Source organism: Diospyros lotus, chromosome 9 (assembly GCF_014633365.1).
Source record: "Diospyros lotus cultivar Yz01 chromosome 9, ASM1463336v1, whole genome shotgun sequence".
Classification (NCBI taxonomy): domain Eukaryota; kingdom Viridiplantae; phylum Streptophyta; class Magnoliopsida; order Ericales; family Ebenaceae; genus Diospyros; species Diospyros lotus.
In genome coordinates, this window is record NC_068346.1 from 32,009,942 (window position 1) to 32,028,916 (window position 18,975).

The window sequence follows — 18,975 nt, forward strand, 5'->3', positions numbered from 1 at the left end:
ACAAGCAGATAAGGAAGAGGAATATCTGAGGAAAGAGACTCAACTATGAGGGACAAGAGAGGATTGTATATTTTGTAGATCAACATATCTCTGGTTCCTCTACCAGTGAAGTAACATATTATTCAATGAGGAAAACAAATTACAAATCAATGCACTCTTAACCATATAGAAAATAGGAACCTAATCCTTTTGTACTACCTACCCACCTTAAACCATGTGGTTGCCCTTCTACTGATTCCCATCACAGGACATAATTGGCTCCACATGGGCCTTTCAGAAACTGAACAAGTGTACCAGAAACTTGAACTGGCATGCCCTAGTTCAAAGTACAGCTGGTCTGACAGAACATATGTAGTTTACCTATTTATCATTATCTTTATTTTTACAAAGCTCGCGAGCAAGGATATTTTTGACAGTATCAATCATGGTGTCTCATGCCAATCTGGAATATCAAAAACATATCAACTTCTCAGATTCAACACAACAAGAATCACAAGCTTTAATTCCACTAGTGGGATCAGCTTCCCAGAGTCACTACAAGAAAATTAGTTTACTGGTACATAAATCAGGTCAGACAAAAGTCGGCCACAAACTTTCACATCTCTCTTTTATAAATAATGCCCCATACCTCTCTCAAATATCAGTCAGCCAGTCAAATCAATTCACAATGGCAAAGCACAGAGTGTTCATCCCTAAACCATAACAATTGGTACCATCTTATTATCACGTAAATCTAATTCTCTTCCTATTAAACCATTCACATACTGGTTGCTCAGATAATATAGGTTTAAATTAGGTGCCAGCTACAATTAGTTAATTCTCATTTTCCAAAATTTTGCTGGATAAAGGACCTAAGAAAAATGGATCTTCCTTTTTTCCAATTAGAAAGCTATTTTCCTTCAAATCTATCTCAATCTTCTATCAAAATAATGCTGGCTGAGTTTCCTCATTCTTAACTTAGCATATTGAGACTTGTTTGTTAAATATCTAATCTAGAGTTCTACAGCAAGATCATTACCCAATCAATCTATGAATAATACACTGTACTGTACATGTACTGAGAAGAACAAGTTTCTATTACCTATTTGTATTTTATGTAATAGTCTTCAAGAAAAGAGAATATTTCTAAAATGAGCAATTTCATTCAAATTGTCAAAGACTCCTTAAGCATGTAACTGTTGCATACAGTAAAAGTTCAAAGAAAATCTAAACCTTAACGAGTTATTGAAAATCTTGGCAACTGATTCACCTTCAAGCCACAAACCTCCACAGTCAAGCCTTAGAAGTACAAGTCTTGCCTTTATTTTTGCATTAAGTATTCTGTTGGTCAGTTTAATCTGCTCCTTTTATGTGAAACTAGTCCTTAAATATGATCCTGAATCGGATTAAGTAGGTTTTATCAGTCTGACTTGTTTCCCAATCATTGGAGTTGGAGTCTAATACTTGTTTCCTAGAGTACAAATTTCAAGGAAATTAGTTGTAATGTGCAAGGATTAGCCTTCCAAATTCTTAAACCATGGTTGCTTCTGCATTGGCCCATACCATACAATTACTCCCGGGAATCCTAATACTTCTTCTTCCATCAGTCTCCTAGATTACTAAAAAACATGAAACCAGCAAGGTTATTGTTCTCAAGTGAGTTTAAAGAACCCATAATATCCTTAAGTTTTTCTTTTTATCTTCTTTAATCATGGCCTTAAGCCTTTCTCTTTTAAATTGTGATAACTCAAAATCTATACAATTTATTAAGCTTCTGGATATAAGAATTAATATATTCAGCTGCGAAACAGCCTTTAACGCCACACAAGATATTAACTCTTAGTAGGATAGTGTTCTGCATCACCAAGCCTCTCCCCCAACCAAAAAAAACAAAACAATGATAATAAAAGAAACCATTCTTTGACTTCTTAGTTCTTATTTTCATGAAAAATCTTTCCCATCTCAATTCCAGATTGAAGTGAACCTGAGCTATTAGAGTTAACATTTTAACCTTCAATGGTATCTTTGTTTAAGATATTAGAATTGATAAATAAAAACCAACTTGATTTTGAAGGAATCTTGAGAAGAGCTGAAGCCGTTATCATTTTCAATGGCTGGTGTACAATGCAGCTGCAGAAGCTCCAACTTTTTTGGCCACAGAGGATCATGATGAGGTATATTGACCTGAATTTGAACCTGAGAGTTACTCATGTCATTTCCATAATAAAATTGTCATAATTAGAATAACCCAACATTTGACCAGAAAATTAAAATTTAGCAAAGAATTCTAGAAACTAAACAACATATAGGCAGCAAGAAAAAGGTTGGGGAGAGGGGGGTTGGGGGGGGAGTGAACGGAGAGATGATACTGAGAATAAGAAAATAAACTAAGGATCTTCGATATTAATTGATATATAAGCAAAGGATATATTACAATGCATTTCCAACAGCAAATAAAGAAATGTGGGCATCCAAAAGATATTTTTGCATTTATGCGGTTTTCACAAGATATCTATATCCAGACAGAAAACCAGGATACCATTCAACTGTAGCACAGAAATTCTCACTATAACTTGTCATTTTTGGAAAAATGGCCTTACCACAGCAAGAATAGATTGAATGAATTTAGATATGGAAAGGAATAAATTGATTCAAGAAGAAAACACAAATTGGAGTTCGTAATGACATTCGCGGTCTACTATCGGAGGTTTATTAGAGGGTGCAGGATGATTAGTAAGCCCCTCACCAGCCTGCTAAAGAGGAATAGCTTCCAATGGAGTATAGAGGCTGAGGATGCCTTCAAGTCACTCGAGGAGGCCATGACTAAGGCTCTCATCCATGCCCTGCCAGATTTCTCTAAGGAGTTTGCGTTAGAAACAGATGCGTGTGACACAGGAATAGGAGCAGTCCTAATTCAAGAAGGCAGGCCAATAGCCTATCTAAGTCAAGCCTTGGCCGCCAGGCATCTTGGCCTCAACATCTATGACAAGGAGTTGTTGGTTGTCTTAATGGCTATGGAGAAGTGGAGATACTACTTGGAAGATAGGCCATTCACAATCAAGACAGACCATGAGAGTCTAAAATTCCTATCACAACAGAGGGCTCACAATCAGCTACTAATGAAGGGAATTACTAAGCTCATGGGGTTTGACTACGTAATCCAATACAAGAAGGGAAAGGAGAATCTAGTGGCCGATGCTTTGTCAAGAAGAGAGACGGAGGGGAGTTGCCACGCAATTTCATCTTTAATGCTGGATTGGGTGCAGGGCATAGCCAACTACTATGAGCAGACCAGCTGGATCAAGAAGGTTCTGACCCATTTATCTGTACAACCTCAAGTTGACCAAGGATATGTTATAAAAGGGGGACTACTCAGGTACAATGGTAGGGTGGTAGTCAGAGAGGATGAGCGACTAAAGGAGCAGATCCTACAGTCCCTACACGACTCCCCCATTGGGGGGCACTTGGGGTTGAATGTAACCTACCATCGAGTTAAGCAGCTATTCTATTGGCCAAGGCTCAAGAAGGATGTAACAAGGTATGTTCTAAAGTGCAGTACCTGCCAAAGGTGCAAGCACGAGCAGGTTCCCCACCCAGGCGTGGGAGCAGGTGATCATGGACTTCATCGAAGGACTGCCCAAGTCAAAAGGTTTTGACACCATTTTGGTGGTGGTGGACAGGGTGACCAAGTTCAACCACTTCATTGCCTTATCACATTCTTTCACTGCTACAGAGATGGCCAAGAGACTAATGGATAATGTGTTCGAGATGCATGGGTTACCACGAGCCATGATCTCGAATAGGGACAAAATCTTTACCAGTCAATTCTGGAAAACCTTAGTCCGAGGGCTAGGGATAGGATTGCATTTGTCATCAGCCTATCACTCGAAAACCGACGGGTAAACGGAACGGGTGAATCAATGCTTAGAGACATACCTAAGGTGTCTATACTTAAACAAGCAGAAGAGCTGGAATCGGTGGTTGGCTTTAGCACAATGGTGGTATAACACCAACTATCACACTGCCCGCAAGAGAATTCCCTTTGAAGCCCTATTTGGATACCAACCCCCTATCATCCCTGCCATCATGCATTACTCCCCATCTGAGACCATAGCAGACCAATACTTGCAGGCCAGACAAGAGGCCCTATAGGTGATCAAGAAAGAGCTTACCATAGCCAACAACAAATAAAGCAAATGGCAGATATTCACTGCACAAACAAGGTTTTTAAGGTAGGGGAAGAAGTCTATTTGAAGGTGAAGTGATTCCAACATCATCTTTTCGTTAAAGGCCCTGCCTCAGTCCTAAGTACTATGGGCCATTTAGCATTATGGAAAAGGTGGGTCTTGTGACCTTCAGGCTGCAGCTTCCTAAGGGAGTAGGGTTACATCCGGTATTCCATGTCTCTCTTTTGAAGAAGGCAATGGGCACTACAGATAGGGTAAGCCAACAAGTACCGAAGATGGTGGAAGACCCCATAGTAGAAGTGGAGCCCAAGGCAATCTTGGACTGGAGGGTGATTTACCAAGACACCATACCTCTCTCGCAGGTCTTAGTGCAGTGGACCCATTTGCACCCCGACAACACCACCTGGGAATACCTCCCAGACCTTCTCCAACGGTATCCCAAGGTGGCCAACCTACTCTAATTTGTTGAGGACAAGAAATACTTTAATGGGGGAGGGGTTGTCACAGGCCAAAGGTAATCTTATAATCAGTATATGATTAGTGGAAGGGAGTATACGATTGAATTTAGAGGTTGTGTGTAGGAGATTAGAGCCAAGGGCACATGGCCACTTGAGCTACTCTTCTAGAAATTATAATAACCGCCTCTCATATAAATAAGAGAATGCCAACAACGATGGGGATCATGTGAGGATTTTCCACTGATCTTTTCCCTCCTAATTCTCTCTCCCTCTCTCCCTCTCTCATTTTCCCTCTAGATTCTCTTCTCTCCTCTTTCTTTCCTGCTCGTTCTCGGTTCTTCAAATTACCGAAGAACCTATCAGTCAGATCAGAGGTTTGACACACTCCTTGGGAGGTAAATTATCTATTCTTATTGTATATGTGGATGATATCATTGTTACATGAAATGATATGTCTAAAATCAAGAACCTCAAAGAAGTGCTTGCAAGGGAGTTTGAAATCAAAGATCTAGGAAACCTAAGATATTTCTTAGGCATGGAAGTTGCAAGGTCTAAAGAGGGAATTTCAGTCTCTCAAATGAAGTATATCCTAGATCTTCTAGATGAAACGAGTATGTTGGGTTGCAAACCAACAAACACACCCATGGAATCTACTGCAAAATTAGACATTGGCAAAGAAAGTGTCCCAGTTAACAAAGGGAGATATCAACGTTTGGTGGGAAAGCTTATATACTTGTCACATACTAGACCGGATATAGGATTCTCTATATGTATTGTGAGTCAGTTTATGAATGATCCTTAAAAAGAACACTTGGGAGCATTTTACCGCATCCTAAGGTACCTAAAATTGACACCAGGCAAAGGGTTAATATTCAGAAAAACAACAAACCGAGGGGTAGAAGTTTATAGTGATGCTGATTGGGCTGGCTCAATTCTTGATAGGAGGTCAACCTCCGGATATTGCTCATTTGTATGGGGAAATCTAGTCACTTAGTGCAGCAAAAAACAATCGATGGTCACTAGAAGTAGTGCAAAGACTGAATTTAGAGCTATGGCTCAAGGATTCTGTGAAGGAACATGGCTGAGAAGATTACTACAAGAACTACAAATGACTATTGCTAAACCAGTACAGGTGTTGTGTGATAACCAATCAGCTATTGCAAAAAATTCGGTTCATCATGACCGGACAAAACAGGCATAAATCGACGGGCATTTCATCAAGGAGAAGTTAGAAGAAGAAGTATTTCAGCTTTCCTATACTCCTACTAATAGTCAAGTTGCAAATATTCTCACTAAATCTCTACCGAGGAGAAAATGTGAGAATTAAGCTACAAGCTTGGCCAGAATAACAAATTCAGCCAAGCTTGAGGGGGAGTGTGGAGAATTGAGAAGGAAACGGGAGGATAGCAAGATAAATATAAATCAAAGAATGCAGCCAAGATAAGGTCCCCAAATTCAAGGAGGAGATAATTCAATTTGAATATTAGTAGAGTATCTCATTCAGATTTGAATGTATTCCTAAAATTTAGAGAGAGTTATTTTGTACTTATTAGATAGCATAGATATGTTATAATTGTAGATAGAGTAGACTTGTATATAGCATAGATATCCTATAATTGTATATATAGGTCACACTCAAATGAATAAAAATTATTCATTCTTCTCCCTAAATAATTTCTGCAACTATAGTTTATCCTAACCAAATTAAGGTTGGTTTCACGACATTCATAATGTCAATTAACTTCTAAAAATTACATTGATGATATAAATCCATGTAAAAGAAGAATGTCATAAAATTTTACGCAGGATACCCTTCCTAACGTAACCCTCTAGCAAGAGAACATTTAGATGGTATTACAATGCCCATAAATGTTTCAACCTTTCTTCAGCTTCTTACAAGGTTGTCACAGTACTCCTTTCCTTGAAGAAGCTTGATAAACAAGAGAAATAAAAGTTCAATTCACTTTTGTAGTTTATTTACTTTTGCAATTAACTAATATGTATATTATTTTACAAATATTAGCTCTTCGTAGCGAAGTTTAGCCACCACCAAAAAAAGAAGGAACTTGATAGAATTTGGGCAGAAAAACATAATAATTTTATTCCAAGGATAAGTCTAAATAAATACAATTTTTGGAGAGTTAATAAACCACTTCTCTAAAAATAGAAATAGGACACCAACTTAACCACCTAAACTAAAACCTTAAAATTAGAGATAAGAGGATAGAGATAAAAGAATAAGTCCACTAATGGATCAGCTTTGACTACAACCTCTTACTCAAAGATAAGATAGCAAGACCAGATAGGATAGGATAAGATTTTTATCTCTCGACACTCCCCCTCAAGCTGGAGAATTGATATCTTCAATTCCCGGCTTACTAGTTATTTTCTAAAAAATAGAACCAAGAAGTCCTTTTGTAAGTCTACAATTTGATTTCTTGTAGACACAAACAAAGTACAAATCAGACCACCATCAAGTTTTTCTTTTATAAAATGTCTATCAACTTCAACATGTTTGGTGCGGTCATGTTGCACTGGATTGTGTGCAACATTAATGGCTGACTTATTTTCATAGTAGAGCTTCATTGAAGCCTTCCACCTGACCTTCATATCTTCTAAAATTATTTTTAACCCCAATAACTCACAAATTCCGAGAGTTGTTGACCTAAATTCAGCCTCTACATTGGACTGTGCTACAACACTTTGCTTCTTACTTCTCCAAACCACAATATTTCCTCCTATGAATGTGCAATATCCAGATGTTGACCTTCTATCAATTACTGACCCAGTATAATCAGCATCAGTATAAGCTTCAAGAGTTAGCTCTTATCCCCTTTTGAACAAGATTCCTCTACCTAGTGTACCTTTTAAGTACTATAGAATTCTAAGAACTACTTTCAAATGTACCTCTTTAGGGTTATGGATAAATTGGTTGACAACACCAATAGCATATGCTATGTCTAGCCTGGTATGTGATAAATAATCAAGTCTTCCAACTAACCTTCAGTGGGGGCTCTTATCTGTTGCCGTGTCTTCTAGGTTATCACCAAGCCCATGATTAGGTTCAATAGGAGTTTTTGGACTAAGACAAGATTAGTAAACAACTTTGGTACATGTAGTACATTTCTTAGTATGAGAAAATCATTGATGTAAACATCTCCTTGGCCGACTATTGTTGTTGTCATGCCATCAGCCATGATTATCTTTTTATTGCTAGGACATGGTGTATATGAAATAAATTTCTAGGAGGAACAAGGCATGTGGTTTGTGGCCCCTGAATCAATGATCCAGACACTTGGGAAGGTCACATCTGAGGCATTTAGAGCATGAGAGAAGGAAGAAATACCTGAAAAAGTTAAGGTACAAGTACCTATTCCAGTTGGCTTCTCTAGACACCCAGGTGATTGTTTTAGCTTTGTAATTTCTTCCTTAAAATCAGCCGATGATTCTTGAGAATCCTCTTCCCCAGTTTGTTGTGTGTTTGCCACATACACTGAGTCTTCTCAGTTTTCCTGATGATCCTTTGTCTCAACTTGAGACTTACCATGGAGCTTCCAACATTTTTCTATGGTATGTCTAGGTTTTTTACAATAAGTACACCATAACTAATTCATAAATCATGAAATGATGGTTTTCTAATGAGCAAAATTCTTTATCTCCTCACAAACATCTGAAAAAAATATAGATGCAACCATGAGTTTTGAAAGCTCAATAATTCCAAACACACACAACATGAAATGTAAACCCCCAACCACATTTAGGGTCTCTATGACGATGGACATCCATCCTTCAAGAGTTAACCCTCCTCAATTCTTTACTCTTTAAAGGTTCCCAATGCACAAATCTCTTAATGATGGTAGACCCTGCTTTGGGTATTCTCATCTTAGATCCTACATGCGTAGCCCCAACATGTCCCTATAACATTTATATAAATCAAAAGAGGTAACAATGCACTGAACGAGCAAACCAACAACATGCCACGCAAATGATGTTCTATGCATTAGGAAAACAAGGGTAGAGGAGTTACAAAAGATGAGATTTGAAGCTAGTTAACCTCCCGAGTAAGTGAGCCCCCACCTTAGTGAGGGAGGATCCAACTTAATGCCCAAGCTCCAAGATCCCTCAACCTCTCCTCTTTTTTCTCTCCTATTTCCTTCTTCCTTGCTCTTAACTAAAAACTATTCCTTCTCTCTCTAGTCTCACCACTTGTCTTCTTTCTTCTAGTCTCATACTCTTTATGTTTTTCCAAAATCTTGGAAGGCCACCCACCTCTTCCCCTTTTATAGTCTCACTAGGCTTGGCCCCTACTCCACCCTCCTTGACCACATACATACACAAATGGAAAAACCATTTGATTTTCCCCTCTTTTTCTCTTACTAATTAACTGTAAGCAACTCCTTTTCACCATTTTAAATAATCTACTTTGGGGCAGTCTCCCCTTTTTATTTTTTTTCCTTCCTATATATATTTATATTTCATTTTTCTCCCTCTCCCACTTACATATATATCTACATATTTGACAACTACCTTGGTTAAATACACTACTACCCAACTCCTATTTGATTTCACACATTAAATCAAATGATCTTCAAGACCCATGATTTTTATATGATTATATCTCGTATTAATACCCCCGATTATCAATCGAATTTATCTGGCCCAATTTTGTACAACCTTTCCTCAAGAAATAATTCTCAAAGCTAATTGCTACAAAAATTACTTTCCTAAACCATTCAATTATCAGAATTTTGGGTTATTACACTGATAGACTCTTTGCTCAACCATGGTTCACCAAAGCCATTTTCTCAACCCTTAATTCATCCTACGGATCCCTTTTTCCTGTTTTAAGCCCAACTCCAAGGATTTTATAGCCCCAAGCCATCTTCCTTATTTATTATTCAATTATTCCTGAAATAGGAGATAAAATTATGGGTTATTACAAATAGAGTTCAACATGGTTACCCCCACACCATAACACACAACACCCCCCCCCCCCCCCCCAAAAAAAAAAAAAAAAATACAGTCCAGATTTGGGTTAGGCTATAACAATGCTCAAACTGTTGAAGCAGTCACAATTTTCACACTTTTTCCGTGCTTTTCCTTTTTTCAGATGGCAATGTAAAATATGAATCACTTGTCTCTATTGCATAGCAAGATAAAATAATAATAACAATAAAAATTTCCATTATTAAAGGGACCCAAGGAAAAGAATAATCCTGCAGGACAGACATTAATCATGTTAGGCCGGACATGAGTTATAATGACCTTACAAAAAATATGATCATGGATAGAGATGCTTGATGAGCTAGCATCCATGTAATTCGCTCCACCTATTTGGACTAAGGCTTGGTATATTGTTGTTGTTGTTGTAAATATTGATCATGTCAAATGACAAGAATACTAGAAGACATTATTTAAGCACCACTAAAATCTCATCCAATTAAAACTGTGATGCAACTTTGATTTAAAGCTCAAGTCTAACCTCATCATAAATGTTGTGACGAAGTGTAAACCCAAAGTCCAACAGGAGAGTTCCATTCGAAAATTTACCATATCTTATCACAACCTGAAAGAAAAGAATTTAATATTTATATATATATGTCCATACATCAAAACTTAGAAGACCAACTGCATAACTACAAAGAAACACATCACTGCAAGACTTCCAGAGAAGTTGATTTTTTCTTATTTCCTTTCTTTATTTTTTATGGAAGCTTGTGGGCGTTAGTAACATCTTATAGGATGATTGTAACAAATTATACCCCATATACATACCAATCTTATACTATTGAACAGAAATGGAAAGTTATTATCCTTATTACACAAACACTGTGTGTAGGAACATTCTCTAAAGCCATTTGTGTAACTTAACAATAGGAATGACAGTTGGATCTGACATATCTAGGGATTATATTGCAGTGAAGAACTAGGCAGCAAGGTGCAAACAACCCACGTAAAATACATCTAAAACCTAAAGGAAATTCAAAGTTTTTAAAACTACACCAGAAAATAATGTTACCTCACACACCCCTCCAGCCCCACAACACCCCCCCCCCCCCCAAAAAAAAAAAAAAAAACAAAAGAAAAAGAAAAAATGATGAACAGTCTCACTAGTGGTAGCAGAATTATATTACTTTTTCAGTGTTATGGCAAGGACAACCAATTTGCTAGCAAAATTAATATATTTTTAGGTCATTGGTAAAAACCTAATATGCAAGGGACTATGAACCAAGGGACTCATGGGTTGTCTCTAGGGAAGATTACAAAATAGGGATACAATTGCATAACACCGACATTTTAAAAAACAAAATCCAATCTATCTATTTCTTGACAAGCAGTTTCACCAGTATGAGCCCCAAAATGTTCATATTCAGAAACATACTAAAATAATAACATGCATGTAAACTGCATATGCACAAAAGGATACAGGAAGTTCCATAATGAAGAAATAAAAGAAGGAAGAAAGCATATGTTAAAAGGCCAAAATTTCATAAAATCACCGAAGACGAGTTACAGCCGTGCCCTTTATCACTGACACAATATTTGTTCACAGTTGCATTTTCAGATGGCAATTTTGCATCACAAGTAAAAGAAAAAGAGCTGAAATTTTAAATTATAGAGAATGGAAAATAATTTTGAGCAAAAAGGTATTATTTAGAAAGAGGAGAACAACTAATGGGCACCTGATCACCAGGCTCATATTCACGGTCAGCAATAACCTGCAAGATACATCTAACTAGTAGATTAGGTTCCAAGTGAAAGTTTCCATAGAACAAACTTGAAAATGGAAAGTAAAAAATTACATAAGACACAAAACTTATAAATTTATAGAGGGGGCTACTAAATAATGCCTCTTTCATCTGCAGTTCCTTAGGAAGGGAAAACAGGGAACAAACCAAACCTTATGGCTTTATTTGCATGCAAGTGATGGTCCTTAACATAACACTTGTTCTAACGTATATGCAAATAACAATTTGGGATGCCATGATAAACACTTCTTTGAAACTAATTGCATAATTCAAAATGACTTCATCCTGAATAAGATGCGGAAATGTGCGATACCAAACGAAAATATATCAGCAAAGCAATAATCAAAAAAGCAAAGTAAGAGAAACTAAAAAAGGTATCAAATTAAATCAAATACAAAGCAAGAAACCAATATCCAGCCAATTGATTGGATTTCAATGGAGGGCAACAAAAAATGATAAAGAAACAAGTAATGAAAACAAAAGACTGCCTGTTACACCATGGGTCCCTCACCCAAAAGTGCTAGCTGAAGGTAACTTATGGGCTCATGGGACCAAGTTTTATTCCCAAGACCTCCCTAATAGACTACCAATGCGAGATTGGATCGTGATAGACTCCCCTCATTTAGTACTCAACATCCTCACCAAGCTAGAAATCCCACTTCAATCAATCAGGCCCAAGTCAGATTTAGAACACATTCCTAGACCGCACCCACACTGTAGTGGTCCAAGGTTAACTCTAATACCACTAGTAACACCACGGCTCCTCACCCAAAAGTTCTAACTAAAGGTGACTTATAGACTCATGGGACCAAGTTTTATACCCAAGACCTCCCTAGTAGACTATCGATATGGAATTGGGTTGTGACACTGCCTTAAGGAGACAAATCCAATACAAAAGGAGTTTTGTTAGTCAACCATAAACATAAGTTGGATAAAAAAGCACTTCAAGTAATACACAAACTTTTCAAACGCCCAAAAGTGCACATGTAACACCACAAGTCCTCACCCAAAGTGTTGGCTGAAGGTGACTTGGTCCAAGTAATATACCCAAGACCTTCCCAAATGACTACCAATGTAAGATTTGGTTGTGACAAACTCCCCTCCTTTAATACCTAGCATCCTTGCCAAGCCAGAAATCCCATATCAATCAATTAAACCCAAGTCAATCATAACACTTTTCTCGATCAACCTACACCCACATAGTAGTGGTCCTAGTTTAGCTCTAATGCCACTTATAACATCAGGGATCCTCACCCAAATGTGCTAGCTCAAGGTGACATATAGGCTCATGGAACTAAGTAATATACTCAAGACCCCCCCCCCCCCCCCCCCCGCGCCGCTAGTAGACTACAGATGTGAGATTGAGTTGTGACAATATACCTGTGTCTTCCTCTCCCCAGGCAAAAAATGAATAAAGAAAAAGTAGACCAAAAGGCTCTCTAGTAACCAAACATGAATCACATCCCCAATAGCACAAAAAAAACTGACGTAAAGGTTGGCATTAGGGATGGCAATTGCAACCGAAACCGTGGGGAACCGAACCGGTCAACGCGGTTAAAAACCGTTTGACTAGGTAATGGTTTGGTTCGGGGAAAAACCGAACACTGTTTCAATGGGTATGGTTTGGTTATGGTTTTCACTAAAACCAAACCAAAACCCGAACCGAAATCGAACCGAATGGTGGGTAACCGAACCGAACCGAATATATATATAATATATTATATATATTATATACAACCCCGCCCACCTGAGCCCAGCCCACCTGAGGCTAGCCCACCCCAACCCAATTGCCTTGCTTGCAAACCCTTCTCCCCTTCTCTTCTCCTTCCTCTCTCAACCTCACTCTCACTCTCTCTCACCCTCGCTGCCTCTCGCTCATCCGCCCGCCCTCGCCCTTGCTCTCTGCATGTCTCTTGCTCTCGCTCGCCCTCGCTGGATCTCTCTTGCTCTTGCTAGGGCTCGGCCCCTGCTCTCGCTTGCCCTCAATCTCTCTCACCTTTTCTGCCTCATTTCTCTTGCTCCTCCGCGCGAGCTCGCCAATCGCCCTTGCTCTCTGCATCTCTCTTTCTCTCACTTGCCCTCGCTAGATCTCTCTTGCTCTCGCTAGGGCTCGACCCCTCTTGCCCTCACTCACCCTCGCTGCCTCTCGCTCTCTGCCTCATCTCTCTTCATATTAATTTATTTTTTATATTTATAATTTTGTTAGATGGAGTTGACTCATTCATTTCAGATGGATATGCATCAATTTACAAAGAATATATTAATGTTGTTGATGAAGGTATTAACTTTCGTAGCTAATTTTTTTTAGCTTAAATTACAATTTAATTATGCACATATTAATTTATTGATTTTAACAATTGTAGGTTTGGAAATGTGATTTTATATCCAATAAGTTTTGTAACTTTATGCAAGAATAAGGTAACTTTATTAGAATTTATCTTTGTTTGTTGTGAAATTATCAAAAAAATTTATGAATGCTATTTGTCTTTGTTTGTTGATATGGATTAAACTAAAAAAACCATAGTTAAACCGAAACCGAATGGTTTGGTTATGGTTTTAAATTTTTAAAACCAAATGGGTAATGGTTTGGTTTTGGTTTTAGTAATTTAAGTTTGGTTTGGTTATGGTTTTGGCAAAAATCGAAACCAAACCGAACCATTGCCAACCCTAGTTGGCATTACACAATGAACCCCAAAAGAGAACAAAACTCAACCTCGTGTGCACCAGGAAGCAAAGAAGATGATCATCATCATCTCACTAGAGTTTTTGCATATGTAACAGAAGCCAGTAATGATATACAAGAACCTCCTCAATGATAAGGATAGTCATAATTCTTGCTGTGTACAAATAAGAGGAAAAGAAAAGAAGAGAAGATAATGTAGTTTGTTATTAGTAGTCAACAGTTTTATTCTCAGTTGCCTATGAGGCTCGTTAGTTCTGTTCTATTGTAACAAACAGCAGTTACCTGCTCAGTTTGTTACTGCAGCTGTCAGAGACAGTTAACATGTTAGAGATTATGTTGAGTAGTATATAAACTCAACTAGTCTCGTTGTATTATTTGAGATCTCAATTCAGAATTTGAGTATACAGTTTCTTTCTTTCTGTTTCTCTCAAATTTTCTTTTCCTTTCTTCTTTCTCGCTCAGGTCATTGGTACTAAGAATGGAGCCACAGACAGTTGTCAACACAAAGAATGCTACTGATTGGGAAAGGCACTAAATTTCAATGAGTTTCCAAGGAAGGCCATATTTACCTTTGTCCAGTATATTAAATATTACTGAGATAAAATGGTTTGATGGACCATAATAAAGTCAACATATAAGGTCAAAGGGCTAAATCCAAAGTCAAACAAACTTCTACAGGAAACACTGTTATCACAATTCATTTGAAAAACAAACCATACGTCAAAACATATGGTAATGTGTAACAGCAATTATCAGCTTCAAAATTAAGCAAAGAAAAATGAAAACATATGTTTAAACCAGATAGGTTCAATTCGATAATGTGTAACAGCATACTGAATGAACCAAAGAGAATAAAGAAAATTACACAAGGACAATAATATATGGAGAGAGGGGTGGATGCAGACACCTCCGAGTGTTTTTTGCCTTCGTCACTTAATACAATTGCCTCTGCACTACCATCATGATTTAAAAAATCTGCAAAAGGAATCTATGAAATATTCTAATAATTAACCATAGTAAAATCAAGAAGTTACGAACTTACACCAAAATCCAATTATCATTAACACAGATGTGAAAAGAAGAATAAATATTTAAAAAAAATAACAGATGTGGAAAAATAACTAAATAAGTAAATCGCAGCAACAATCTAATGACGACATACCAGAGATACACCCCTTGTGCTTATCCATGCCCGAGATTCAACTGAAAAATCCACGGAGAACTCATCAAAAAGAGGGGGGGGGGAAGAGAGAAGTCATGAAACCATAACATATACAATTATTCAAATGGGAAAATAAAGTTCTTCTCTTTGTTTCTATGAATGTTAATAATCCAAAACACAGTGTTTCTTTCCTTTCTTTATAGGAGAGAATTTGCGAAAAACAGACTACAAAGACAGAATATGCATATTACACTACATCAAAGGACAAATTTTGGACAGATTCTACAGTAAGGTTTCCTTTACAATAGGAAGGCCACATGTTCGAATTATGGAAATAGTCTTTTAGCATAAATTAAAAAACAGAAAAGTAAGGGAAATGTTGTGTACAAATATGACCCTCCCCACCATTGCATAAATTGTTTGAGAATTTGCTGTCTTGGCCATTACTTGAAGTTGGTTTTGCATGAACTCGGGTTTAGTAGCCAGGTGGCCATTTCTTGGTGCAATTGAGAAATTTCAAGAGTGAGATATTGGATTGGAATTCAATCTTTTGAATTAGTGGGCTAGGTGTCAACCTTCAGTGAATTTAGAAGATTTGAGCTGCCAAATTAAGGAGAAGGTAAGCATTGAAATAGCAATGTTAAACATGAGGCAGCATTTTATCAAGATTAATATAAATTAAGAAGGATTTCTGCATTTGGAAGATTTGCTCTCAACTAGTGCATAATCAAAAAGAGAGAAGTGAAAAATAGAAAGAGATGGAAAGAAAGAAGAGAGTTGGTTCTTGAAGCTTCAACTGAGAGTGAAGAGCTGAGAAAAGAAAGGCTTTGTCTCAGCTAAGCGAGGCTTAAAACCGAGGGTGAAGGAAGAAAAGAGGAAGTATAAACTAAAGGATATGGGGAAATAAAGAAAAGAACATAATAGGAAAGAACAAAAAAGGAAAGAAGAATATACATAATATTCCTACAATATACTCCATCAATCAAGGAAGTGATTTGGGGTATCAATTACACAGATTGGAGATAATCCCCACTAGCAGAAAGGGAAATTAGCTCCTTTCCATTTCTACAGGAAGGAAAAGAGAGGAGCTAGGCTCCACTGAGGTTGTCTCCTTCAAGCTACATGGCGTAAGGGTTCATTGTCAGTTCTCAAAAATGCAGGAAATAGCATGGTTGAATTCTGTTACAATGCTTTGTGTTAGCATGATTTAAAGGTTTAACTGCATTAAAGTGGTTTATGTGCTTCGCATGAAACTATCACCATAGAGGTTTATTTATGTCTTGGATAATGTTAAACTATTCATCTTAACAAGATAGACATCAAGGAACAAGGTAGGGTCCTAGGTGATGCCAAGGTTCATCATAGGGGGATGAATGATTATTTTAGTAGTTAGAAACCCATGATATGAAAATTGTTAGAAAATCATGCCCATAGCTCAAGTAATGCATTCATGAAATTGTTGTTTAACCCTTACTGACTAGGAATACTCATTGGTGCATATTCAACATGCAAGGCATTACAAGTAGCTCCAAGGGTGAAGACAAAATTGAGGAGGAGTTTAGCAAAAAAAAAATTAAAAGAAATTTCATTTTTTTTGCACGTTTAAGTATTTTGAGCTAATGATGTAATGATAGTAAATTTGGCTTCATGGCGATGTTTTGGTTGGTAAACATGTCCAAAGTATGTTGTTAATATGTTGAATGTGTGAAGTGTGGTTAAGGCATGTGAATATTTGGAAGAAAGCAGAGCAACCAGAATATAGGAAGCATTCTACCGCTGTTGACAGCGGAGGTCCGGTCAACCAAATGCTGGCAGAATGCCTGCTGCCATCTTCCGGTCGAGTTTCATGTCTTGATCAACCGAACCCTCCAGTGTGTTAAATACATGTTTTAAATACTGAGTTAAGCTACGGGGTAGGCTAGACAAAAGGCCATCCTACCACATTCTTCATGGTTGGCTGATTCAGCAGTCGGATTTTACAAAACTTGAGCACGATTCTTCTTCGACAAGGGGAGAATGACAGGAAATATGATTTTTTCTTTTATTTACTTAAGACTATATTTTCAGCATTTTGTTTTAGCAAGATTTTATTAGGATTAATATTTAGTAAGATTTGTTACATTTAGTAAGATTTGATTAGGTTTATATTTACAAAGATTTTGCTGTTAGAAAGATTTGACAAGGTTTTATAATTTGTTTAGCCTACAAATAGTCCTTATGGATATAATCAGAAGGAGCTTCATTGACTGATAATAATACTGATTTCCTCCCTCCCTCGGCTTGCTTCTTGCTTCTTCTACTTCTCTTCTTCTTCTTCTTCCCCTTACTTTCTCCTCTTTCTTCCTCTTTTCTCCAACTTCTCTTTGCTGTCCCACATCACATGTACAAGTGCACAAACAATGCAGCCATGGGGCAAGTCCGCGGGGTCTTAAAGAATTTCAGTGTTTTGTGATTTAGAATTTTATAAGATCTAGATCTCCACACCCAAAACAAAGCAATATAGAATACAAAGGCCACCAAGAATTCTCTGAACACCACTGAAGTAAATGATAAAGTAATAGCCCAGGCACACAGAAATTATTGAATAAAACCATTCAAAGCATGGCCTATTCCTGGAATCACGTCAAGATGGTCAATATAATTTGCATACTACTAAAATCGTGATTAAATTAATGCACATCGAACAGAAGCAAAACACTATTAGCAACCTTCACTAGACACACAAAACATATGGAAACAGAATTATGGATCAAAGAAGGAACCAAATCAAACATCTCATTTACTGAAAGCAGGATGCCAGAATGATGGTTATTGACTACATTAGGATGAAATTTAGTACCTAAAGCATATGCATGTCGAAAACCATCAAATCTGATGCCATCAAAAGTTTCAGGGAAGTAATCAAAAATCTGAAATTAACAGATATGGTTGTTAGATGATGAAAGGATGAAGATATCCAAAGATTAGATGACAGTGTAGCAAAATGAAATACTTGGATAATTGCAAATGTGGAGCATTTTTTGTCCGAGCAAGTGATTGCCAATTTGTTGAGCTTGACTATTGTGATAAGGTACTACCACATGTATATATTGGGAAGTGCAAACAGGTGAGCAACTGATATTGTCAATTAAGCATAATAGCAAGTACTTACTGGTTTAACTGCCAAAAATTCATTTTCAATGTGAAGATTCTTTTTAATCGTTTCTTGGTATACCAAGCTTGTCTTAATCATCTCCAACTCCATTTCACTCCAGAATATCTAAAATGACAAAAACAGCAACCATTAAAACATACTGGAATAATGTGTCCTCTAAAAATGCTTCTACATTAGAATATACATGTTCAAGTAGCAAAACAAGACTATTATGGAGACATATAGAAATGCTTCAATATTATCAACAGAAAAGAAGAAATTTTAGCCCAAAAATATTGTTCTTTACCAAACTAAAAAGAGTAGCATCAGCTGAAATGCAAAGCCATATTCTTTTCACCAGCATTGAAGCACCAAAATAGTGGTTGCCAGATTGTTAATATTAGTGTGCACAGATCATAAGTGTTTCACAGCTTTTAGAAAATGCTTCATCATAAACTGGAGCACATATTACAAATGACAAACATACCATTTCATAAGTTTTAGAAAAATACTTCCAACATATACTAAGACCTTTTAAGGTATAATTCTAATGCAGGCTGCTCATTGATTTACTAACAAACATTCCATTTATGCAAGCAACAACAGACAGATAACTTTATATCA

General features: G+C 37.2%; 1 protein-coding gene across 12 annotated transcripts in view; it reads right to left on the minus strand.

Moving 5' to 3' along the window:
- The window catches only part of LOC127809787 (fructose-bisphosphate aldolase-lysine N-methyltransferase, chloroplastic), a 77,173-nt gene that overhangs the window by 47,861 nt on the left and 10,337 nt on the right, over nt 1-18,975 (minus strand). For 8 of the 12 annotated variants that reach the window (XM_052348875.1, XM_052348874.1, XM_052348876.1 and 5 more), the window contains exons 6-12: nt 18,370-18,477; nt 18,058-18,127; nt 15,219-15,259; nt 14,922-15,044; nt 11,308-11,343; nt 10,107-10,190; nt 2,042-2,175 (exon numbers count right to left, since the gene is read on the minus strand). In XM_052348875.1, coding sequence (XP_052204835.1) covers nt 2,042-2,175; nt 10,107-10,190; nt 11,308-11,343; nt 14,922-15,044; nt 15,219-15,259; nt 18,058-18,127; nt 18,370-18,477 — 596 coding nt within the window. The remainder of the gene's footprint in view (nt 1-2,041; nt 2,176-10,106; nt 10,191-11,307; nt 11,344-14,921; nt 15,045-15,218; nt 15,260-18,057; nt 18,128-18,369; nt 18,478-18,975) is intronic. The other 4 variants (XM_052348878.1, XM_052348881.1, XM_052348880.1 and 1 more) reach the window with 3 other exon arrangements.